The sequence below is a fragment of the Mustela nivalis genome (assembly GCF_964662115.1).
Source record: "Mustela nivalis genome assembly, chromosome: 5".
Lineage (NCBI taxonomy): Eukaryota > Metazoa > Chordata > Mammalia > Carnivora > Mustelidae > Mustela > Mustela nivalis.
Window position 1 is genome coordinate 109,783,554 of NC_139024.1, and position 27,032 is coordinate 109,810,585.

Here is a 27,032-nt window from a genome sequence, read left to right on the forward strand (position 1 = left end):
GTATCAAGAGAAGGAGAAAGAAACTCAAGCACATGTTTTATTTAGTGGAACTATTTTTATTCTTAAATGTAAAAGGAAGTTTAGTATTTTTCTGGCCTCTGTAAATCCTAACATAGGATACAGTTTATTTCCAGTATTGACATACAGAATTTGCGAGAAATCAAATAAAATTGTAGTAATCACACTTACAACAATAAAGTGTCTGAAAAAGCAACAAAACTCATTCTACTTATTATTGCTTACTTGCCTGGGAAATGGGGGTGGTGATGGCCTTTTCCAATATTGCCCTCTAATTAACTTTGCTGAATTGGTAAAAACATAAATCACATGCAGCTACGTTTAAAAAATTAAAGTGGGAGCAAGAGTTTATTTAGCCTGAAGTGGGAGAAGCCTGAGACTTTACATTTAGGAATAATTCAGACCACACTATTTTGAGTTCCCATTTTATGTGGAATACTGACTTTTTCAAAAGGTGACCTAACGAGAGCTGATTTATAACATTTCAAAATTAACTTAAGGTTAAAGTGTCTCTATCTGTTGTATTTTTTTTTCTATAAAAGTTCTATTTTAAAAAAGAAAAAAAAAAAACACTCTCCAATAGAAACTGAAATATGCCCTTTTCTTTTATTCCTCCAGACTAGTGAACATTCATAAAATTGTACTCCTTGACTATACTCCTTCCTTGATTGGGTGGGCAGAATGTTTGAAATATTTAACTGACTAGTTATTCCTATTTCAAATCCCATTGTATACAATGAAACTACTAATTTGATAAGAAAATTTAATGTGTTAGAAAAAAAGAATGGGTAATGTTTGATTAACGGTCTTTGAGTATAACCTTTATCAGCAAGTCTGAACCAGTTTTTCGTCTTGCTGATTTTAGAACTTTCTTGTTGATCTGTGGGCCTGAGCTGCCTCTTTGCAGCCATAGGCAGGTGGTGGGAGGTAGCAGACATTATTTTAGTTTTAAATTTATAAAGAAGTAAGAGGAAAATGATATAGTCTTGTATGACAAAGCTAATAACTTGACAAAAGTATTTCTGTAATATGATCAAATAATGTTTCTGTTTAACCCATAATCTAATGGGGTACCCAAGTGGGTAAGAGCAATAGATAAGGTCTTCATTTTACAGAGAGTTCACTTTTTTTTTTTTTTTTTTTTTTTTTTTTTTTTGAGGAATGAATCTGCGCAGATACTTAGCACAAAATTAAAGTGCATGCACATGAACAAATTCAGGTGTTTGTTCAGGTCTCACTCTCCCATTGTCCTTCAAAAAGCTTTCAAGTGGACATAATTTTCTTCCCTGTATATTTATTCTAAGAATGAGAAAAATCTAACACATAGAGTTAATTTGCTGTTAACTTTAATACTGCATTTACCTTAAAAGTAACATGCCCCAGTTCCCAAGGAGCTTTGTTCCAAAATCATAAATGGGAGTGAGAGGTAGGTGTGCATTGCTTGAACAAACCTTGCCTGGCAATCACTTAATACTTTCGCATGATTTCAGATCATTGCTGCGTTCTGATTTTAGAAAATAATTTTTATCATATATTGGCTTTTGGGTAAATAAATCGTCACACAGAACATTTTGTCGCTGCACAGCATGGTCCCTTAGTTTTAATGACATTTTTGGAATTTTTTTTTATATTTATCATAAGGCTTAATTTAGATTCCATCCCTAACAAAAATGCAGGCATTAAAATGTGTACTTTGCTTGATAGACTTCTGACTCTTCCTTCCCAACTCACCTTTTCATATCTATCTTTGTTTAATATTGTTTTATCTCTCATTATGTATATTTAAATGTCACCTTAAATCTTTCAGTAACCATAAAGTTAAAGCAAGATTGGCTAGACGATGGATCAATAAATAGATCAGTAGAGAAGAGAACATGATACAGCCTTTACGAGTTTAATATTTTTGAAGTTTTTAGTTCATTTGCTCAGTATTTACCATTGTATATGATCCAAGTAGAACAATGTAGTCTGTGATGTTGAGGACCTGAAAATTGAGTAGGGGTAATCAACCACTGTACAGTATGCTATTTGCTCTAAACAAGTGTAAAGAATGCTGCCAGAACAGAAAAAGCCAGAACACCCAGCAGCCCTGAGATGTGATATGTCAAGGAAGAGTTCATAGAGGACAGGGCAGATGACCCGAGCTAGTAAAGGAGGAGTGTTCCATGCAGCAGGGCAAAATACGGAAAAGCAATATTAACAAAGGCATAGAGACATGGATATGCATGATGAATTTAAAAATCTTTAATTCTCTTTTTGTTCCAATTGTCAGGGGGAGTGGTATTTCACTGGCACATTAACTTAATAACAAATGAGTAGATATGGGACCTGACAGGGGTTCTCAGGAGCCCTTGAAGACTACAGTCAGTGCTGCTTGCCTAGGTACTGAGTTAAAGCATCCTCTATCCCTGATGATTCAGATCCATTTTATTTTTCTGCTAAGCAAAAGAGACTGCCTTTATATTGCTGGGCCAGGCAGTATGTTGAAGAGCTCAACTGAAATTGTGGGAAGAAATTCTGGCAAAGATCAACCTAAAAAGTAACTAAACAGCAGCCAGACTGGTGACATTGGCTGTACAGACTTGACTCCTAAAATCTGCTAAGGTTTAAAATTAAGAGAGCCCTCTCCAGTGGAGTCATCAGGAGGTGACTTTAAGGCATACTAATGTCTAGAAGGAAATGAGACATTTTCTATCCCTATAAGAAGTCGCCCAAAATATCAGCCATGTCTTAATTTCTAAAAGACTGCATATCCTCAGAAGAAAATACATTTCCTCAAAAGATACTATTTTTTTTTTAAGATTTTATTTATTTGACAGGAGAGAGATCACAAGTAGGCAGAGAGGCAGGCAGTGGGGGGTGGGGAGGTGGGGGTGGGAAGAGGCTCCCTGCCGAGCAGAGAGCCCGATGCAGGGGCTCCATCCCAGGACCCTGAGATCATGACCTGAGTCCAAGGCAGAGGCTTAACCAACTGAGCCACCCAGGTGCCCTAAAATAATACTCCTTAATTATAAATGGAAGAAGTGGGGAAATAGAGCAAGTACAGTCTAACCAAATGATCAGAGTCCTCATCACCAGGAGTAAACCCTAAGCGTATCCTAGATCTCCTGATGTGTGATGTACCAATAAAGGCAAAACATCATTTCTGTTACATTCTTGTCAAAAATACATAACCTCAGTCTACACTTATGAAAATGCACACACATTTAAATTGAGGGCCATTTTACAAAATAAGTGGTCAGCACTCTTCACAGTTGTCAAGAGTATGAAAAACAAGAACTGTCCTAGACTGAAGACTGAGGGGACATGACAACTTAAATGCACTGAAGGATTCTGGATTGGATGCTGGGTCACAAAAGGGACATTAGAGGTATAATAGGTGAATTTCAAATATGGTTTATAGATTAGTTAATAGTATATGCTAATGTTAATTTCATCACTTAGATTGATTATACTGTGGATATTTCAGATTAACATATTGAAGACAGCTGGTTAAGGATATACAGGAATTCTTTACTATTTTTGCAACATTTTTATGTCTAAAATTATTTCAAAACGTTGAAGAGAGAACATATAAATTATGATTCTTCCCATTTCCCTTTTTTCTTAGTGCTAGCTTCAAAAAGAGGGTAACAAAATGAACATAAACATAAATATAAACATATTTCATTCAAACTTTTCATCTTATGAAATGTTCATTGCTTTCAAAAGTCAGGTATTTTCTTTTCAGGAATATATTAACTGAAGTTAAGCTTTTTTGCTAAAATAGTTGTAAGACCTACAAGACAACTAATGTAATCTATCCCTATGATTCTCATTAGAGACATTTTAAAGGCTTCAGTGTGGGGTGCCTGGGTAGCTTAGTCATTAAACTCTCCCTTCGGCTCAGGTCACGATCCCAGGGTCCTGGGATCGAGCCCTGCCTTGTGCTCCCTGCTCAGCAGGAAGCCTGCTTCTCCCTCTCCCACTCCCCCTGCTTGTGTTCCTTCTCTTGCTGTGTCTCTCTCTGTCAAATAAATATCATATTTAAAAAAAAAAAAGACTTCAGTGGGTGGAAAATTGTCAGAACTTCTTAGTAGTGGTCTTGTCTAGTCTCTCGTTGTAATATTCTTAGAGATGATTTAAAGACCTCCTCCCACCATTAAAATTTCTCTCATTTTTATTCAAGGGAGGGGAGTGTGAGTATCTGTCTTTTACACAATGAAATGCATTTCTCAGTCCTGGTAATCCTCAAGCAGAATGTTGTTAACCCTGTAATTCTATACAGTTCACCTAGATTGTTACAATGAATTCAAAGCTGAACTGATTTAGCTGCCTTGACTACTTTCTAGAATGCAAAGATTATTTTCTCAAAATTTCTACTGGCATAGCAGACTATAATCAAAATAAACATGTGTTCTTCCCTTCATACTTTTAGGCTGCTTCTAAATACTGACCTTATTTCAAATAGTATAATGGTTTCAGCATCAGAGTTTTTTTGTTTTTTTTTTTGTTTTTTTTTTTTAAGATTTATTAGATTTTTGGCAGGGGTCGGGGGAGATGGGGAGAAGAAGAGGGAGACAGAGACTCTCCAGCAGACTCCCTGCTGAGTGTGAAGCCCTGAATCTGGGCTCAGTCTCACAACACTGAGATCCTGATGTGACCCAAGCTGAAATGAAAAATTGGGCACTTAACCGACTGAGCCACACAGGCACCCCCTAAGTAATTTTTCATCTTCCCAAGGTTCAGTAAATGTCTGACAATAGTAGGCACTTAAATAAGAGGATGTGTGGAAGTCCCTAAGCTAAAGAATTTGCTTGATTGAGAGGCTGTAATGGGTCTAAACAGAAATGCTTTCCATCTCCGAAGACTGCTGCCCGGGGTCATTTGCATTTGAATACCTAGGGTTGGTGAGAAAATTTGCTTAAGACTGATTCAAGATCAGGTTCCTATTGAGAAGCTAAGTAATTCAAAGGGCTTTTAACACCTTGTTAAAGGGAGAGACACCCACAGGGCCTTCTTGGGATTATCAGTGGGAGTTGCTAATGCTGTCCACCTAGACAAAGGAGATTACAAATGTAAGTAAGGCTCAGCCAACATTCAATGCAATTAATGTGGTAAGACTAGGACAGGGCAACAGTCCATAATCAAGGAATCTACTGTAAGAGACCAGAAGAAAAAGAGGACACTGGGATTTAGAGTGCCCTGAGCAAGGCCATTCCAAGTACACATGAAATGAAACCACAGGGTGTTGGTTCTATAGAAACAGAAATGTGGCCTAGATAGACCTAGAAAAGTCCTATCAAGTCCCAAGACAAAGTATCTGTATGAACCAAATAAGTAGAAAGAGCCCACACGTTGCTTGTGGAGCGACAGTTATCAGAATTAAAGGACACGTGGGGTGCCTGGGTGGCTCAGTTGGTTAAGCGTCCGACTCTTGATTTAGGCTCAGTCGTGGTCTCAGGATTATGAGATCAAGCCCTGCATCAGGCAGGCTTCATGGTGAGAAGGGAATCTACTTGAGATTCTCTCTCTCCCTCTTCCCCTCCCATGTGTGTTCTCTCTCTCTCTCTCCCTCTCTCTCAAATAATAAATAAATTTTTTTAAAAGGATTAAGGGACAGAAGATCCCACTGGCTTTGATGCTTAAATGATGCTCTTAGGTGGACTAATATCAGCTCTCAATCAGCAGAGGAACTGAATGCCTTTGGGTTTGGAAAGCACGGAGAGCACGGAGAGAGCACGGAGCTGCCAACCTTACTGCCACTTGTAGACTCTCTTGTCCTGAAACCATGAAGGTGCTGCCAACCTTACTGCCACTTGTAGACTCTCTTGTCCTGAAACCATGAAGGTGCTGTTAAAAAACAAAATTCAACTGACTAAATTTAAAAATCAAGTTAGCTTTATTCAGTGATTCATGAGTCAGGCAGCATTCTATTTAGCAAATAGAAAGGAGCTCTGAGAAGTGGAGCTATCTGGAAGACTTCTGTAGACAGAAAGCACAAAGGTACAAGGGAAGCGTCAATTGCATCAGGCAAACTCACTCTTCTTTAGGGAACAAAATGGGTCAAGTGTATTATATCACTAGTGCCAACAGGGAAATTCCAGACCGATGGGTTAAGATTATATTCCTAGGGGAGATTAAATTTGCAATTAAGTTAGGTATTAAGCCCCCTGTTGGAGATGTGGACCTAGAACCAGTTAATCTGTTACAGGCCTATTCTCTCTTTTTTAGCAGGGATTATTGAGGAAAAAAGGAAAAGACATTCAAGAGGTGTGAATCTAATTCCTGGAACAATAGAGGTACTTGAATCGATGGTGCCCCATTTCAGCTGCTGTTTCCAGTCCCGCTTAACGACTATGAGAAGAGCGTACCTCAGCTTCTCTGAGTCTTGAGTGGGTGAGATAGATGCCTCATAAAGAAGGGGTCTCACTAAAGGCTTCTCTGGAGACAGCAGCAATATGGTCCTCATTAGTGTGGATGAGCCCTCTGGGGAGGCCTGGCGGCAGTCACTGAGAAGAGAGGGGGCTTATCAGTACTGCCCTGAAGGCCTAAGATAAGGTCTAGGATAAGAACCAGCCTCTTTATCTCAAAGCTCTGAAACCCACCTATACAATGATTGCAATTAAACCTGTATAGGGGAGAAGTGATTTTTATGAAGTAATAGGCAGCATTTAGAAAACTGGCAAAACCCAGCCCGGAGCATCTGTTTTTCCTGTCCGTTATTCCTGAGTGTTATAGTCATGAATTATCTATAGTTCAGTAACATGGCTGAGAAGGAAAGCTGTGCGATACAGAAGGAATGTAGTGTTTTGTTCAAGGTGGCCCGGCTACCAGGGAAAGAAGCAGTCTGTCACCCATCATCCCATGGGCTGCAGCACTTCTCAGCTCTGGTCCCACAGGGCCTTCGATTTGGCTGAAAGATGCAGTGGGAGATGGATGATTTGGTGCTAGCATATTTTCTCCTTTGTGCTGCTAAAATGATTAAAGACCCTGATTTGCTTCTCTTCACAGCCCCCTCGGCTGCCAGGTGGAAGATTTCTCTTGTCCTTGAATCCTTCCTGAGGTGTATCTGAGAGTAAGATTTGAATCTGGCAGAGTAGTGTGGTTATAGCCTCTCCCCACCCTCATCCCTTTGGAGCTAGATAGGTATTTAATTTTAAAAAAAAAAAAAAAGTGTGTGGCACATAGGTGGTTTAGTTACTTAAGTGTCTGACTCTTGATTTTGGCTCAGGTCATGAAGCCAAGTCATGATCTTAAGGTTGTAAGAACGAACCCCACGTCAAGCTCTGCACTGGGCATGGAGCCTACTTAAGATTCTTTCTCTCCCTCTCCCTCTATCCCTCCCCCACCTCTAAAAACAAATAAATAAATAAAAATAAAAGAATGTGATGCAGGTGATGGGGAATTTGGTTCAGAGTATCTGACTCTTACACAGGGACAGATAGACCCTTTAATATCCAGGAGATGGTCTTGAGTTACTTCTTTTTATACTTAACATTAATATATTTGGGTGGGCACATAAAAACCTTATCTCCATGTGATAAAAAGATTAAGGTCTTTTAAGCCTTACATTGTAAAACAAAACAGTCATTGTTCTATTGATATGAAAGCTTTTGTCCAAAGTGGTTAATAAGTACTTGTTGTTGAATATTTGAATATTTAATGCCATGACTGAGTCTGGTACCCAAAGAAGCAACTCATATTTTAGTAACCATCCAGTCTTAGAATCCACTGATAATATTTTCCCCATTCATGTCAGAATTCTATATACACTACAGCCCTAGACAGTTTATGTCCCAGTATATAGATGTATAAGCAGGAATCACTTCAATCTGTACTTTGGCTCTCTGGGAAGAAGGAGGAAAAGAAAAGAGCAGCTGAGTAACAGTGAATAATAGTCTTTTCTGTCCTGTCATCTAAGATTTGAAAGAAAATCTAATTCATAAGGATATGACTAAATGAATTAGTTTAAGGATATCTGTACTCAGAACCTAAAAGAAATCACACAGAACTACTGGAATATAGGCAGGGGACTCCAAAAGCAAGTTCTTTCTCTTTTTCCTATTCTTTTGTGCTTGACTTTCCATAAAGAATCTATTGCCTTTATAGGAGGCTTTGTTCAGCAAGCCTGGTAGCAATAGGAGCCTAATTAGGTGAAGAGAGCTCAGAAGCCAGGAAGAAGTAGCACTTACTAGGAGAAGTTGGAGACAGTGAGAATTTGTGGGGTCACCCACAATGGATTTTCTGAGCCGTCTATTGAGTTACTCAATATTTTCCCCAAGCAGCACTTAGTTCGTGAAATATCCTTACTCTCACTTGGAGGTGCTGTGGATTTCTATCAGCATTTGTTTCTCATATTAAAAGGTCCTGAAGCCACCTTAATGATATAAAACTGCTACTCTAGAATGCACTTATTATACTTCCCAGGACTGTTGTTGAACCTGTGTTTGTCCCTGGAAATGGCTACAGTTGAACTCTAAACCACTGAAGATACATTTACTGGCCTGAATTAGAGAAGTATTAACATAAGTAATTTGTTTCTCTGTGTTAAAATTGCAAAGTTGGAAATTGCGCAGAAAATTTTACACCGCACTCTGAGAATAACCAGTCTTTATACCAGTCTTCCCAAATGTATCAATAGGAAAATTTTTCTTATTTCCTGGGGTTTTCTATGTATTCTCGACAGTTGGCTACAAAACTAGGTTATTTATATTGTGGAACATTATGTTGATGTCTGATTCTCTTTAGAGAACTTGAAGTCCTCTTCTTCACTTGAAATTTACTTCAGTGGTAGATAATGTGTAACAACTATTCTTCATAAATTAATCAACTAAATATGGAAGACATATCTATGTTTTAACTTTTTTTATATGCTTGACTATGGTTAAGAGAAAAAACAATAACTGAAGGATACAATGAACACAACTGCAGTCTTCAACTTTGCTAAAAGATTATGTAACTCATAGGTAAATGGCATGATGTCCTTGGTTTTTATGACTGAATCAGTAAGCAAAATTTAACGAAGTGGTTGAACGACTTCACTATCTATGTGGATTATTAATGTTCACATCTTAAGAGATAACTTGAGCTATGCTTCCTTGTCACCAAGAAATAAATGTCAGAATTTCCTGAGATTCTGCAGCCTTTACCTAATAAGAATAATACTGTAACATATATTGTGCTATACGTATAATGTACATTATAGTAATGGGTCTGCGGCAGTCAGAAATGAGATATGACGATGGGAGAGGAAGCCAGGGTTTTATATTAGTGAAGCTATATTAATTATGACAGAGAAGGCTCTTCTATTATAAGCTTCATTTTTAAGATGCTTGAAACTTTCCCACAGGAATTTTCTCATGACAGGTTTTTTTTTTTTTTTTTTCCTCCTAGTGATGAAAATAAGGAGATTGGTTTTTAATGTTTTGAAAGATTTTATCTGGGAATAAAAGTGTTTTTCTAGCCATTAGAACATTTTTTGGGGTATTTTACTTTCTGAAACCTCAAAACAAATAGCTTTTTAATGACCTTCAAACTTGTCTCCAATGAAGAAGTTTAGTGCCTTTGGTGTGTTAGGCAGTTTGATTTGCAAATAATTAAATTACAAGCATTACCCAATGCTTCCTCTGCAAATTTTTGTGTCCCCAAATAGCAGTTAGCCCACTGCACCTTACAAATGAGGGGAATTTGCAATTAGTCGGTCAGTTACTGAAAATTAGCCATTCCTAGAATGTAAGTGATGTGGGTACAGTTTTTATACATGCTAAAAAGGAAACAAGAGCTGAAAATTAGTTGTTGAATACTGACATGGCACATTCCAATATAAGTGAGTTCTGCTAACAAAGGAGAGCAGTATCAAGCTGAAACAGTGGCCTATGTGGTCTACTTTTGTTTAAAATCTCACTAAGACAGAGTCACCTCATTCTCTGAGCTCAACAGATTGAGATCCACTCAGGAGACACAAGGTTGAGATCCAAAACAGAAAAGGCCTTGACTGCTCATTAAAATGTTAATTATGCCATGGAGGGTTCAATGCTGTCCTTCAACCATGAATTTTCACTGCTTGCCTTATTAATGTAGGAAGTAACCATAGTTCCACAGGAGCAGCAGCATGATAGGAAGATAGAATGCACATTTCTTTAAATATATGGCAACATGTATTTTTCTAAGTGCCAGACTTTTGAGAAATGGACTCATGTCGTTCTTTCCTTTGTCACCACAGCACTAGCTACACACCTACAGTTTCTAACTGTGTTCTAGGTTTTGGAATTTTCTTAATTAGGGTGGGGATGGACAAGTTGTATATTTGTCTCCACTGTACCCGAGGGCAGAGACTATGTTTGTCTTTCAATCTTTGAAATCTGTATGCCTCGTACCAAAAAGGCAGGAAAACATTTTATATAAATTTACCAATGTAGGAGGTTAAAGCAGAATTTCATCTTCTCCAAATTGTGAAAGTCAGTATTTTAGGGTGTCTACATCAATACCTATAAAACCCTAATTTCACCTACCCATAAACTCCTAGAATACTGTCCTTTCAAATTTATTCATGAGACTTTAAAAATCCACTTAAGGGGGTGCCTGGGTAGCTCAGTTGGTTACGGGTCAGACTCTTGGTTTTCGGCTCAGGTATTTATCTCATGTGTCATCAGACCAAGCCCTTGTCTGTCCTTTGATCAGCAGGGAGTCTGCTTGAGCTTTCTCTCCCTCCGCTCCTCCCCCAACTCGTGTGGGACCATGCTCATGCTCTTTCTCTCTAAAATAAATAAGTAAATCCTTAAAAAAAAAAAAAAATCAACTTAGGCACTATCATCACTAAGCACTGAACTTTAAAAAGTTGTGTTACATAATTCACTTAGAGACACTCCTGCCTCTTTGTTAGCCTTTCTTCATGAGCTCCCATTGAGGAATTAAAACACAGGCTTCCCTTTTCCATTGCTACTCTCAGCTTAAGTTGCCATGTAGTCAAGAGCATATAGCTTGGCAAATAAATGGTATGAGATGTTCTTCTTAGAACAGTGCTTCTCCGCAAATATTTGTCAGCCGTAGCAGCCACTGGACCCTCATTTACCTCACATCTTTTTGTTTTGTGGGAGGTGGGGAATTTATGTCATCCCACAAAAGACCTCCATCTTCAAGATTCTTCAAAGCTAGAGGTTTACAGAAATCACTACATTTTTGTAATTTCATATATTATTACTTTCCACTATGCTTATCAGAGCATTTATTTTAAATTTTCCTAATATCCATAGAAAGTATTTTAATGAAAGGTTTTCATTGATAATTTCATGGTAATGGCAGTACTTTGGGAGATAGGAAATATTACATCCTTTGCATTTCATGTCAGAATATGACATGTATTCCTTCCCTGGTAATATATACTTATCTTCATATTTTATTAGCCCACCCATCATATAAAATGTGATGTAGCTGTTGGCCATGTGGTTATATGATCCCAAAGGTTTTGTAATCTCGGGTTCTCTTTCCAGTTCTTACAATCTTTATAGTAATAGCAACAACAAAAAATTCATGGTAAACATCAATTCATACCATCTCTTTCATCTTCATAGAGGACATTAGTTACTTCATTTCTTTTAACTTTGGGTCTTCCAAACACAGACTTTGGCATTGCCTCTTAAACCTAGAAACATTATGGTGCCATGATAAGAGATAATCTTTAATAGGTAATCTTCTTCATGTCTCTTGAATCCTCTGACATCATTTCTTGTCAGTAAAATGGTATATGTGATTATCACAATATATTTCATTTATTTAGGAATCTTAACTTTTAGAAATATGATTTTTATCTTCATTAATAATGCCTACATCATATATCCACTGAACAAATAATTGATGAAAATATTCATTATCCTTAGTTTTATCAACACAGTATCTCTATAAAATTGGTAGAACACGCAACTCTCTAATTTTATAAATGAGAACACTGAGTCCCAGAGTAGGCTAGGGATTTCCTCCAGACAATAGCACTTTGGTGTGGCCCAGCTGAGACAAGAAACCAACTTTCCCTTTGCCATATCTATGACTTAAACAAACAAAAAACCCCACACATGCAATAAAAACTATATGTAGGATAAAAATCATTGTTTTTCCATAGATTCTATAGAGGATGTAAAAGGGGAGGAAAATTAGCAAGCTCTTTTGAAACTTGTCACAAGCAAATTCAGTGTAATTTTAATTAGAAAAAACCTGATGAAAGTTATTGTAATACTTACTGAAGCCATTATAAGGCATGTATTTATCTCTGTCATCGTGTAGATACAAAATGTTTACAGCATGTCTTTTATTGAATGAGCTTTTTCACTTTAAACACTGCAATGCTGGGATATTGATTAGTTTTTAAAGAATTCAGTAGTTGCAAATGAGTGATACTGGATCTGGTACAAAGTTACTTGAATAATTATATGACTATGAACCACTTGGTTGTTAACAGATTATTTTCTTAGTTTATATTTTAACTTAGTCCAGTTTTTCATATGCAGACCACTTTATTTCATTTCTATGTGTTTGTATATGGTAATACTTTGTTCTGTCATTCCAATCATTTCCATTTCCTTTCTACTAATACCCAGGTTCCCAAATTGCACAGAATACATGGAGGAAGTAAGCAGAGAAACATTACTGTAATATTCTAGGTTACCTGTATCAGAGTTCTAAGAATATCGTGTCATCCAAGTAGTCATTTAAACTATATATATGTCCAAGGATTTTTGCATAGCTAGTGATGAATCATATTTTTAAAGTATGATTAACTCTTCAAGATCTAAAATTTCTATTTTTGAAACTAATAACTCTGATATCAAAATATCAAAATCACATATTCCCAGCTTTATCCCAGAAACAAAGCATTGGGATCTTGAGTGACAAACGTCAACCTCTAATAGGTGTTTTAGTTTCACATCTCAACAGTAAGTTGTTAAGATCTATCCTCATTTGGGTTAACATTACAGACATATGCTCAAAGTTTTAACTTAAAAAACAGCTAACCTGTGACCCAGTGCCAGAAGTATAGCTAGGTCAGTTTACAGCCAGGCCACATCATAATTATAATTTCAAATGGAATGGGAGGAAAAAGCTTACTCAGTGATTCTGCTGTTGAATGTTTTGTGCCAGAGTTTTAGCCTATAGAAACCCGCTGTGAATCATAGGTATACCCTTACAGAGTTTTAGGAAATACATTTGGCAAATAATGTTTATAGTATAGTGATTTGATTTAGAGGTGTTAAGATCTATGGAGGAATTCTCAACTCTTCTCATTTCTTCCCAAGGTATTATTGTGGAGGAAGACTTTCCTCTGCCCTTCATGGTCTTCTTAGCTGGACTAAGAATCAAAGAGACATGAGACCAATTAGCAGGAGAAAGTAAAAAGTAATTTCCAGACATGGAATTCCAAAGACAGTCAGGCAGAATGCGGTATCTGTATAATCCTGAACTACAGAGAAACGGGTAGGGATCTGGGGCTTCAAAGGGAAGGAACACACTTCACAGGAAGACAAAAAAGAGTTAATGTAAACAACTGTTTGCTGGGAAACTCGGAAACAATGAGCCATAAAAGACTTTGAGATTTTAATTCTCAAAATGTGCTCACCTTTTCTGAGCACTCTCCCTGCATGTTCTTAACTCTGGTTTTATGCTTTCATTGTATCTACCCCTCACTGAGAACAGAGAAAGGAGAATCTGCTTTGAAGTCTTGTAGACTTGGGTTCAATTCCTGGCACAGCCCTTTACCAGCTGGGCAGCCTTAGCATAGCCACAATCTATTGGCTCCATTTATTTCTATTAAACATATAACAATAAAGCCAAAGTAGGCAGTCCAGAGCTTGCATGATTGAGATATCCAGGCAGCTTCTAACCCCAGCTCTTATAGTTCTAGGATCCTTATGATTCTAGAGGGAGGCATTAGGTCCATTTGTCTCTATATTCCTACCTGGGAAAATCACAGCAATATCTACCTTGATACTTTTGATTTAGGATTTAGGATATATATATATATATATATATATATATATATATATATATATATTTATAATATCTACTATAGCACCTAACATTGAGTTAGATACTCCATAAATGTTAGCTGTTATTTTCATTAGTGTAATTATTATTTGCTTATTTACTAATTAATGATGGCAGCTAGCATGTTATAACCTTTAATTATTAATAAATCATGGTGAAGATATTTATACATATTTATAACCCAGTAGATTGGCCTCCTTAATATTATTTCTTCCCATACTTTTTTTCTACTGTTATTATTTCCAATTTTAAAACAATAGCAAAAAAAGATTAGTTTGCCTACTTTATCAGTTTTGTTTTTATTTTGCTATTGAGGTATAGGAATTCCTTATGTATTTACGATATTTTTTTTAAAGATTTTATTTATTGATTTGAGAGAAAGAAAGAGAGAATACAAGCAGGGAAAGTGGGAGAGGGAGAAACTGGCTTTCCACCGAATAGGAAGCCCAATGTGGGACTCAATCCCAAGACCCTGGGATCGTGACCTGCATTCACGGCAGCCACTTAACTGACTGAGCCACCCAGGTGCCCTGTATTTTGGATTCTAACCTCTTACCAGGTCTTTGGTTAGCAAGTATTTTCTCCCATTCTTTAGGCTGACTTCTCACTCTGATATTTTCCTTTGTTGTGCAGAAGGTTTTTAGTTTGATAAATCCACTTGTCTAGTTTGGGTTTTGTTGCCTGTACTTTGGGGATGGTAATTGCCAGGGCCTGTGGAGAGGAGGAGGTGGAGAGTTTCTATTTGACAGGTATTAAATTTCAGTTATGCAAGATGAATAAGTTCTAGAAATCTGATGTACAACATTGTGCCTAGAGTCGATACTGTACTGTGCATTTAAAAAGTTAAGAAGATAGATCTGATTTTAAGTGTTTTTACCACAATATAAGAAGTAAATAAATAAATATAAGCTTTTACTGGCAATAAAACTGGTGCTACCATTCTTGTAAATGATGTTCAGTGACCCTTAAGAGCAACATGTTCTTGGTTTTAATGTGTATTTTATGACAAAAAGGCAGTGACACTACACCTGCAAGATAATTTCCACTGAAGCTCTCAAGCTCCAAATGACAAAGTACAAATCTAGTATGTCCACAGAATAACCTAGTTTGGTGTCTGCATCATATTAGATGCTGAATAAATATTTGTTAAATTTAAAAAATGAATTAATAGTGTAGAAAAGTTTGACTTTTCTAGTCCAAAATCTATGCTGGGTATTTATTCAATAAATATTTATTCAGCAGCTACTATGTATCAGACACTCTTTTAGGATCTGGGAATACTGAGGTAAAAAAAAATTATAATAAGCAAAGACATGCATAATGTATTAGACGGGATAAGTGTTATGGCAGCAACAGAACAGGGTAAAAACACAGGGTATATGAGAAATTATTAGATGATGAATCAGTTATTATACAGCAAACCACCTTAAATCCTAGTGGCTTGAAACAACAACTATTTTATTTGTTCACAGTTGTATGGCCCAGCTGTTTGGTTGAGTTCAGTTGGTTGGTTCTTCTGCTGGTTTCATCTGGTGCCATTCATGAAAATACAGTTCTCTCTGGCAGTTCATCCTGGGGCGGAAAGATCTAGTATGGTCTCCCTCACATGTCTGGTAGTTAGTGCTCTCTCTTGTATTTAGTGAAGCTCACCTGAGTCTACTCCACATGATAGCAGAAAAGATGATGAGTGATGAGTATAGAAACTGTAATTCTCTTGGGATCAAGGCTCAGACGTCACAAATCATTTCCATTGCATTCTTTTGATCAAATCAAGTCACAAGGCTTATGAAGATTCAAAAGAAAAAGAAATAAACTGTATCTTTTAGTGGGAAGAGTTATATAGAATTCATGGCCAATTTTAACCTACTACTGATGGGGAATTACTATCTTATATTGGATAATTGGTGAGAACCTTTCTGGTAGAATAACAGTGCAGCAACCTACATGATGTGAGGGAGTAAGCAATATAATTATCTTTGAGGACTGCATTCTGGGCCAAGGCAATTCCCAGCAAAAAATGCTAAGGTGAGAGAACAAAAAGCTCACTAACTTTGGAAATGATGGGCAAAGGCAAGTAGGAGATGAAAGTAGTGACAGACCAGATATTACAGGTCCTTATAGGTCACTGTAAGATTTGTGTCTTTTACTCCAAGTGAGATCAGGAGAACCACTGACAGATTTTTGAACAGAGTGACATGAATTGACATATGTTTCAACAGGTGCTCTCTGGCTACTGTGGTTAGGTGGCAAGAATGGAAACAAGAAGCCTAGTGATGGGATTTACACAGACAATAAATGATGGTTCTTAGAATAAAAGGGTAGACCTGATAACATTTTCTGGAATAATTTGTAATAAAGCAGAAAATATACTCTCGGATTTTATATAGTCTTCCCAACCAGACTGTCCCCATGTCAAAAAAGGAAACTTATTATTATTATTTTTTTTAAAGAATCTTCTACTTTAGCATTTGAAAAGCACTCTCTAAAAATACTTATTGACTGGTTGACTAGTGAAGATTCAGGTCTTGCTGCTGAACATAATCACTATAGCATGCTGAATCTTTCAGAATTTGTCATCAAATGGTGTTTGAAGACCAAAAACTAATAGATTAGCCTGTTGATACACTTCAGATTATATTTCTACTATATGCTGAAGAACGACAAATGAATTAGAGCTAAGACGATTGTTTGGATCCATCAGTATCAATAGTCATTGCATTGTTTGCAGTGTAAATAATCATTAAATTAACTAAACAAACATCATTTAATACCTAGTAAGTGAAAAGCCGCATGGCAGAGATTCAAAGGCAAATAACATACAGTTCTCAAAAAACACTGGTATTCTAGTATGGCACAGAGAGTGTTAATTTTATAACTAAAGAAAGTGAGGTGAATTTATCAACCAATATTCCTGTGTTGGATGGGAATCATTAATAGACACAAAGGATTGTTTTGGGGAGATCTAACTATAGAGTATTCCTGGAACTACTTCATTTCTCTATAACAAATTGGAAATCTAGTGTTTTGGTATAGAAGGGTCACTATTAATTCCAGGCCCAGCACAGTGGATGATAAGTGCTCTTTCTGGTGGTAGCAAAGTACCTGCTTCTAAATTTCATCTCAGTGAATGAAGTGTATATGTTTTATGTGGGTATTACTCTTCATTTATTATTACATTTTTACACATACATACTAGTATATAATGATATCTGTATATAGCATATATATCTGCATATATATATATATATATATAGCATAGATATCCAATGATATGCTATATATAGGATATATGTTTTATGATAGGATATATGTTTTTTGAGAACTGTATGTTATTTGCCTTTGAATCTCTGCCATGCGGCTTTTCACTTACTAGGTATTAAATGATGTTTGTTTAGTTAATTTAATGATATATCTGCTATATACAGATATCATTATAATTGATGGAAAAATAATTTTGAATAACAGTTTTCCATTGAATCACAATACAGAGAATATCATTTTCAGAAGGAAAAAAGAACTTAGAATGTTTACCCATTATTATGTTTTCAGAATTTGGAATTTAAGCTTTTATATCACCCAAAACAGTAAATGATCTCACTATAGAGACAGGAGATGTTTTATGTCATAAAAAATTGGTATAAAATCAATGTTTTTCTTTAATGCATCATAGGATATATGACTTAAATATAAGATATAAATGATACAGTGTAACAGTCTACCTACCCTTTGCTAATTTTATCCATTGATAACTCAATTTGCTAAAACTGTGACACTAGTACCACAATGGTTGCAAGTGTAAAAGTGCATGACATTCAGATATTCTTACAACTTCATAGGACATGTTACATTCTGTTTTAAAAGAGATTGCAATTAAAACTTAGCATTAAAAACTTCTGGTATGGAAGTGAGAAGCCCAACTTTTCTTCTCACTCTGACTTAAAACAAGTCTCCTACATTAACTATACCTCACTTTTCTTATCTATAAAACTAAGTGGTTGAGATAGATCAGTGATTCTCAACTCTGGCTGCACACAGAATCATCTGGGGAGCATTAGGAGAGTAATAATGCCCAAGGCCCACCCCAGGGCTTAATTTTTAGAGGTCTCCAGGTAACTTTAATGTAATCAAGTGTAGAAAACCAATGGACTAGAAGCTCACTAAGGTTACTTCTGGCAAAACTTTCCAATTATTTATTCCCTGTGTTTTGACATAGTAACAGTTGCTAAAGATAACAATAGTTGCAATATTTGCAATGTTCTAAAAAGTAGGAATTACCCTCAAATACTACTTGAACTCAAAATTGAGAATATTAGCTCATTTGTACTCCATAATTTTCTGTACTATGGGAATAACTTATACCAAGAACCATATACACATCCTTTACTTGGGTGTAATCTATACATTAAAAATAGTACAGATTCACCTAATTTTTAGAAATTAGTAACTATTATCATGGGAAAAACTTCCTTTCAGTGTACATACATGGTAAGAAGAATGTACTCAGAAATCGTGTGTAAATTTTTTTGAATTGCCATTGTAGCTATTTTGATTTTGAATAAGTGGGATGTTAATATCCTAAAAGTTAATAAACATCCTAAAGTATATGGCTTATTCACAATAAATACTTTACACATTGATTTATTATGAAGCAGAATAGACAGTTTTATAAAAGAGTGATTCAAGTGAAATGTCTGGTTGTATCGGTATTTCAAAGATAAAAGTTTGGTTTCTTGGAAAAGTTTTGAAATGTGTCACTATAAGTTTTTGCTACCAGGTTTTACTAAATAACTTTTTGTCAAAGAGAACAGACAATTTTTTCCTGTAATTGTAAATATTATAGAATTTCGTCACATCCTATATTATTTAAAGTTCCCATGAAATCATGAACCCAATGATATACTCATATCCAAAAAGAAACCAGGTTAGGAAAGAAACCCAATTAGGAAATTGGGGAAAGCCTCAAATAAATATAAAGCTAGAAAGTAATAGATTTTGTATCTCACATTTCTATGCTTGTGGGTATGTACTTTTGAATACTTGGGATAGGCAGACTCTTCTTCTTTTAGCCAACCTAATAATAGGAAGAAGGAGAAGAGGTACAGATGACAGCTAACAGCTAGCATGGGTGAATGTAGGTGTAACCAACAAAGACTGTTCTGGCTGTATAGAATTTCTGCAGGCCTAGTTATTTTTGAAAACTATTTGAAATAAATTTTAATGCCCAGAAAAGATATTGTGAAAAAAAAATATGTTATTTTCAGCATAATATATATATCTGTATCATCATTCTGTGTTCTCTTCTGACATTGTCCGTCTGTTATTCTTATTATATCTTTAATGTTCCTATATATTTTGTTGTATTTGTTTGCCTTATTGATGACAACCTAGACTTAATAAATACAAATAATTCACAGATACACCATTAATCATAGCCTGCAAAAAACCCTCTGATATTGGAAGAATAATATGACTGCTGTAATAGTCCATATGTTTGAAAATCTTGTTCTTTACAGATTGGAGAAGCTTTTTTGCTTCACATTAGCTGTACCAAATATCAGTTTGCTTTACAAGATCTCCCTGAAATCAATCAGACACGTGTACCATGCTTTCAAAGAATTTTGTGCAGTAAGAATAGGCTATTGAGTGTTTAAAAATATAGATGACACATACTATAGGTTTTGTAATAATAGTGACATGTATGCTTGTGATTTGGAAACTAATTTTAAGAGTTTATATGGTTTTAAAATATTGAGGTTTTTTGAAACAATATAAAATATGGTTTGAGAATGGTATCATGTTTATTGCTCAGCTCTTGGGATTAGCCAACTATAGAAGTTGGTAGTTAATCTCTTATTTTTCAAAATCTTCTCTGCTACTCATCTGCTCCAATTTCTGATGTTCTATCAGATGCATTATTTTGTGTTTTATACCTTATTTTAAACTGAGAAGAGTACATCACACTATGTTCACTCATGTTATTATATTAGTTTAATCAGGTAAAGTCAACAAAGCAAGAATAATTCCAAAGAAAGGTAGGGATACAGACTTTGTAGCCTCAGGAAGGTACGTGGAAAGGGGCCCAGAAAGATTTGAAGCATTTCATGCTTGGGGACAGTGAGACCCATGTCACTTTCCAGTTCAGCCCGAGGCTGGGTCAGGTCAGCAATGCAATCATTGTACAAACAAAGTAAAGTAAATTGACCTACTTTTCTAAAGATGTCATGTAAAATTTACAAGATCTTCAGAGTCCAACATCATTATATTGAACACAAACTTAATATCTGATAGCCAATGTTTAGTAATGCTAACATTTTCTTAATTACCTGGGTATAAATACATAATTTTGTCTCATATGAGGTCTTAATTACAGTAAAGTTTTTAATTCCTTATTAAGATTTCCCATTGGTTTATTGATCATAGCTACATAATGTGAAAAGTTTAAGTACTAGACTCCATCTTGAAAGCACAGATACTGCATTAAAGTAGAGCTGCCATCCAGGATGAATAATGCAGATATTAGGTTTTAAAACATGTCAGGTTCTCTTAACTATATCTTTCTTCTTTAAACTTTAATCAACTAAGCTAAATGTTTTTCATTTGGCCTTCACTGTTGGTCTCAAGAAGATAAGACACAGCTTATGAGATAAACTGAAGTGTTGCTATGGTTAGGTAGAAGTGGGATTTAATACTATTTCAGTTGGTTGAAGGTATTACTGATACATATTTTTAAATTTGACATGACTGCATGACGTCATGAGAAAGAAAAGAGACCTCCTAATTTTGAACTGGTGATACTTAAAAGTATTTGGGTGAACTTAGTTAATTTTTTTATGTGGCCTTCCTCAAATTCCTCACTCAAATATTCCTTCTTAAAAGAACTTGTAATTAAGAGTATTTTGAGTCATAAATATTAATGATACAAAATCACATATATTAAAAACATTGTTTCTACATACCAAAAAGGATAGTGTGAATTATATTCTGTAGCTCAACTTGGAAGTCCAACTGTCACAGAGAAGCTTCTCTCATTGAAATCTCTCAGAAATAGACTGCATGCATATTAAACCCAATAGCTTTAGGCATTCAAGGATGGAGTAGGTGAAATCAAAAGTACAACATTCAAAATTAGGTGTTATTCGCTTCGAATTTTAGAGTAATTTTTAACACAGATAATAATGTGGTTTGAAATTAAAACACACACATAAACACACACATAACCAGGTTTCGCTAGCTGGAGAGTTTCCATACCTGGGGGAGGGGAGGGGAGAATTGGTGCATTCAGTATATAACACGTGTAATGCTAATAAAGTTGATTGGTTGAACTCTCTAGCTTTTTTTTCTTTTTCTCCTTTTCTTCCTCTTCCTGTAGAGTAGTTCAGCTGGGGGTGGAAGGGTTCTCCCCCATCTTACCCCCCCCCTACTAAGAAAGCGTAGGTTGATACCATTTTTTTTATTCTGCTGGGGTGGGAAATAAACCATATGCTTTAGATTTTGAATGGCTATACCAAAGAGAAACTGAAGCAGGCCCTCTTTCCCCTTCCTACCGGACTTTGGGGTAGGATTATTCTTCCAAATGTTCTAGCAGACTTGGTGTTAGCTTAATGTTTCTACTTCAGGGCAGAGACGCAGGTCAGGGGGAGAAATGTCAAGGGCTTCAGAGGCGTGTTGGGCTGAATGAAGTGTGGAGTGGGAAGCTTGTGTCTGAAACCTACCCCTCCCCTGGATACCAGGCAAGGCAATAAGAGTCGTAACCAGCTGATGCCGCTGCTGCTGCTTCCCGTTTCCAGGGTGAAATTTTCACAGCAGCTAATTCTAAAGGGAGGAAAAATCCCTAACCAGCAGCGGAAAAGATCCTATCACCCAACCCAAGCTATATAACCTTTTAGGCAGGCTTTTCAGAGAAATCCGCATTTTAAAAGCCAGCATTCACGATCCAAAAATACAGGACGAGAATCAGAGCTGGTATGAAAATCTGAAAAGCCTCTTTACACTCTGAGTGTTTGAAACGATCCGATGAGCATAGGAAGTGGCTGCCAACGCTCTGGCGGCTGCTCGTGCTGCCACTGCCTCTGCCGTTCCTCGCAGAGGGCTGGACAGAGCTAGTCCCGGTTTCAGCACCTCCGGCGCTGGACAGCTCTTTGCACGCTGCACCCGCCCGCTTGCTTTTTCCAAACACTCTCGCTTTGCATTACTGGAGATGCATCTAAATTACGTTCTGTTCAACAACAAGTAGATTTTTTTTTTTTTTTCCTGAACGGGAATTACAGTAGACGATTCTCTCAATTAAACTGCATTTTCTTCTTTACGGAATTGGCCGTCAGGCGTATTTATCCCGATCTCCCCCCACCCCCCTTTGCAGGAACGAGTCTTTGGGAACGTGGTCCACCCAGGGATGTAAAACTGTGCTTACCGATGCATCCCATACGAAATGCTTATGTGATCGTCTCTCTACCTTCGCCATTTTGGCTCAGCAACCTAGAGAAATAGTAAGTAACAAAGGGAAAACAAGGCTTTAATGCAAAGGCAGGGACATTGTGGAGAGTGTTTCTCCAGGGAACTGCATTTTAAAAGGGGAAATGGAAAATGTTGCAGGGTGGCAAAATTGGGTTCGTCTCCTCCTTAGCTACAGTAGCTTGGTAAAATGAATTCTAGTTGATGTGCTGTAACTAAATTCTACTAAATTTTATGTCTTCTAACTTGAAATTTCTGCAGCATAGTTTTGAGGATGTACTCCATCATATTACTAATATGCTGCAAACTTTCAAATAAAAATAATTGCCAACTTAACCTTTATTTTAGAACTGTAAAGCTGGTCTGGGGAATTTGTGAGAATACTGTTGGTAGTAGAATGAAGACCCCAGACACTATAAGCCAAACATATTGCATATCTGCATTGGATATTTTCAGTACAGGTTTTCTGGGGGTGTCCTTGGATATTTATTTTTAAAAAAAACAAAAAGCAAATGAAGTTTTCATGAAAGCACGGACTGCCTGAAACTGTAAAATCATTCCTTAAAAGTGTAGGCTTGTTTAAAAAAAAAGTAGTTTCTGAAATAGCTGCATAAACTAAGAGAAAAATAATATCCTCAACTGTATTTTGAAAAATTATTTACAAAATATTGAAATATAGAAAAATAATTATTAAGATGAATGTGACTTTTTGTCTAAATTTGGCCTAAATATGCCTCACTCTTCTTACTTATTTTGATGACAAAAATACATAATGTAATTTAATGTGCATACCTAAGGTTTGGAACACACTTGATCTTGAAGTGTATTTCTTCAAACTTTCAATATTAAAAATAAGAAAAACAACAGATTTTATTAGTATCATGTTAGTGTCTAAGGAAAGAAACCTCTCAAGTCAGTAACTGCTTATAATCTTTATATATGTTTTAAAATATTTAAGGCATATTTGTCAAGGTCATGTATTTAGGGACTGATACCGGTATTGTGAAAATTATTTCTGTATATTTTGTTAATAGAAAAGAAAAATCCACAAAATATGTTGTAAATTCTTGCATTCAAAATTTGGTTTTCTTTTATAGCCTTAGAGGCCAAGCAAGTGAAATTAAATAAGAGAACACTTGACTTGGAACAAAGTTGTCAAAAGTCAGAAAGTTTGAAAATTTTTCAATATTTAGGTACCAGGTTAGGGTTACAATGAGTTATAAATGGGAAGATCAAAGTAAATTTTACCAAAAAGCATGCTATGAAATAATTGAAATACAGTTGTTGAAAAAAAAAATGCTCCTTGAAATTTCAGCTAGAGAAAATTTAACATGTGAATACTCACCAAGTTTTAGTTATAGGTATTTATTGTAAGCCATGGTGAGTAATATGCCATAATCAAGCATTTAAAACTCTAAGGCCTTTATTACTTCACAGTGGGGGGGGGGGAGCTAGAATTAGTCACTTTAGAGGTTGAGAATATATGAACAAAGTGATCACTGGGTAATTATCTGGTAACTATAACAACTCTGTTGGTTGTTTTTGAGTATTAGGATAGTTTTGCTGAGTTTAGAAGTTATTTTCATTTATAATAAAAATTATCTCTCCTTTTTGTGTTTCTTTTGTTTAATTTACAGATCATGGAATCCTCTGGTACACCTTCAGTTACCCTAATAGTAGGCAGTGGCCTTTCTTGCTTGGCCTTGATCACCCTCGCAATTGTCTATGCAGCATTATGGAGGTATGTAATCAATTAATGCACTTGAAATAGAATGCTCTCTTAGCAGATTAAAGCTGGCAATATGATAACCATTATGTCTCCTTTCTTTTTAACTTACTGAAAGAAGTATTTTTAGAACAGTTATAATTGTTGTGATTGACCTATAATAAATGAGCTCAATAATAGTAATAAAATTCTGACTTAATTTTCTTGTATATGTCTATGATGACAAAATAAACAAAGCCACATACTTTTCTTCCCAAATCAAATGGTGATAACTTTCAACAAGTTGCTTACCCTCAAACATGGTATTCTTATCTCCATAGTTCAATGTCTGTTTCTATTTATCCCAATAGTTACTGAGCTTAGAGTTTAATTGGTACAAAGTAATTTCTCTGCTATGGAAATTCAAAATCTTAAGTTTTCCAAATTCTTAGGTCTCCAAATTCTTAAGTTTTAAGTTTTAAACTTAAGAATTTAAGTGCATGTTTTCAGTATATCCCAGACAATGAGTAAGTCTTCTATATTATTAATGCATTAACATAATACCAAAATGCTATAGGAAAGACTTCTTGGTTGAATGTTTCCAAAAAGTCAGATTTTGACAAATTAGCTAAAAGAAGTAAAAAATACATAAATAAGGAGATGTGATTGAAAAACTTTGTTTTATATATTTGAAATGCATCTGCTTGATAGTACATGAAAATTCAGTATATCCCTAAGATTTCTTCTATTAATAAAAATTATACCTGTATATTTTAGATATTTTATTATGTCTACTCACATATTGATAAACAGTACATAACCAAATGGCCAAAATTCCTAACAGATTTAAAAAATATTAAGTGTAAAACATTGTATATTCATCTTTATTATTAAAAACATTCCAAAAATGGTTATTATACTAATAAATAGACAGTTGTATATTATTTCCTGAATATGTTCAATACCAAAATTGCAAAAGTAGCTAGTCCTTGTGTTTTACTGTTACTTAAGTTAAAAAACAATTCAGTTGAAGAGTAATTATGATTTACTAAAGAAAGGTCATTTGATTTAACGTCCTTTCCAAAAAAAAAAAAAATGTTGTCCATTATATTTTTTAACTCTCTTGAGATAAGAATTAATTGTCCAGGATATTAATGTGTCAACAATATTAAAATTTTCATACTTCAAAAAATTATGTAGACATTTTTATCCCGTTGACACAGGTACATAATAGGTGTTCTACCTTCCTGGGAAGGAGTTATCTGGTTGTAAGATACTGACAGAATGAGAAAACCTGATAAAATATGGCCAATCCCACGAAATTAAAGAAATGTTTGGTCTAAGCATGGCATTAGAAACAATAAAATCCAAGCTTCAGGGGTTAGTCAAGCAACATTGCCCTGGGAATGGAAGAGCAAGATGAACAAAGACTGGGAATAAGACTACTTTGTCTCCCATAATTGCCTAAATGGCATTTTTGGAAAATGAGGCAGTGTCGAAGGGCCAGAACTTCAGGCAATCTCAACAGTGTCATCATTCATACTCACTGAAGTAATTAGAACTAAGTTCCATTTCTCAGTCCTTAGAGTTCAGGCACCAATTCCACCTTCTCTTAACCCCTCAACACCTATAGCTAACATTAGCACCAACATTGCCAATGTAAATGGTATGTAAAGAAGCACAAGATTAATTAGTCCATAATAAATCTTCTTTAATCCAGAAGATCCAGGGAGATCACCTAGTAGTTTTCTAAGAATTGCCCAAACACCTGGAAGGATCTGTATTAGTACCTGGTATGTAACACAAGTGTAGAAGAGAGTACCAAGAAACAACACAATTTTGATTCCTAACATTTAGTGGCTAATCAACTCATCGTGTACAAATAGAAGAATTGAAGTAGCATTAATAATTTTATAGGAATTCCAAGATTCCTAAATCAATAGTGAATCTTATGGCATGACAAATTTAATGAATGTTATAAACATGAAATTTATCTTATAGTATTACCGTGTGGTATTACCATACGGTAATACTCATGTTAGGCCTCTGCTGCCTTTTTTTATAATTAAAAGTCTAAGTTTTAAAGTTTTTAATGATTTATAAAATATATGAACATCAGAATTATTTTATATATAGTGTAGTATTTTGAAAATTGTTGGTGTCCTTTATAGTTCATTAGAAATGTTCATCGAAATATTACTATGTATGTTCTCTTCATCTACAAATATGTTCCATAAAGGTATTACATCAAAGAGCAACTGAGCATATCTTTTTAATCTATGTATTGAAATGAGTATTTACGAGTTTTGTTTAAAACCTCAAGTATGTTTATAAAAAGTTTTGGAAGTTGAGATGTTTTATAGAAAATTTTAATGCAATAATGTAACTCAGTATTAATGAATAATAGAAATATCTAGAGTCTTCAAGGTGGTCCATCTGGGTCTTTTATCAACAGGATTTTCCTGCATACAGAGCAAATGATATCACTGAAACCCTTTTAGTAATGTCATCTGTGTGCTTGTGCTGTCACAAAGCCATTAACATCGTATAAAGGGTCAATTTTGTGCAGTCCTTAAACTTTTTATGTTATATCTCCCACTCACAAAAGAAGAAATGACTTAATATTTGATGTTGTCTTTAGCTTCCCAGTGTGTGGTTTATTATATTTTTAGATACTGATGATGGAGGGACAAGGTTAAGCAATACTTGAGGGCATTTTATATTGAGAATTGACCTAGGTTATTCCTATTTGGGTTTGTTTTGTGAAGAAAGGATTTTTTTTTATTTGAAAAAATTGCTTTTTGTATTTTATTATTACTCCTGTTTTTATTTTGTGTTCTCT

The 27,032-nt window shown here is 35.4% G+C and overlaps 1 protein-coding gene and 1 long non-coding RNA gene across 7 annotated transcripts in view; one reads left to right on the forward strand and one right to left on the reverse strand.

The window, feature by feature from the left end:
- Positions 1-22,513, reverse strand: part of LOC309865104 — a 37,096-nt gene extending 14,583 nt beyond the window's left edge. The window contains exons 1-2 of one of the 3 annotated variants that reach the window (XR_014311955.1): positions 22,445-22,513; positions 15,690-15,816 (exon numbers count right to left, since the gene is read on the reverse strand). This is a non-coding gene — a long non-coding RNA (uncharacterized lncRNA). Of the gene's footprint in view, positions 1-14,590; positions 14,723-15,689; positions 15,817-22,444 lie in introns of those variants that run through there. The other 2 variants (XR_014311953.1, XR_014311954.1) reach the window with 2 other exon arrangements.
- The window catches only part of ADGRB3 (adhesion G protein-coupled receptor B3), a 730,754-nt gene that overhangs the window by 549,831 nt on the left and 153,891 nt on the right, over positions 1-27,032 (forward strand). For all 4 annotated transcript variants that reach the window (XM_082731305.1, XM_082731302.1, XM_082731304.1 and 1 more), the window contains 2 exons: positions 22,394-22,520; positions 24,123-24,226. In XM_082731305.1, the coding sequence (XP_082587431.1) occupies positions 22,394-22,520; positions 24,123-24,226 (231 nt within the window). The remainder of the gene's footprint in view (positions 1-22,393; positions 22,521-24,122; positions 24,227-27,032) is intronic.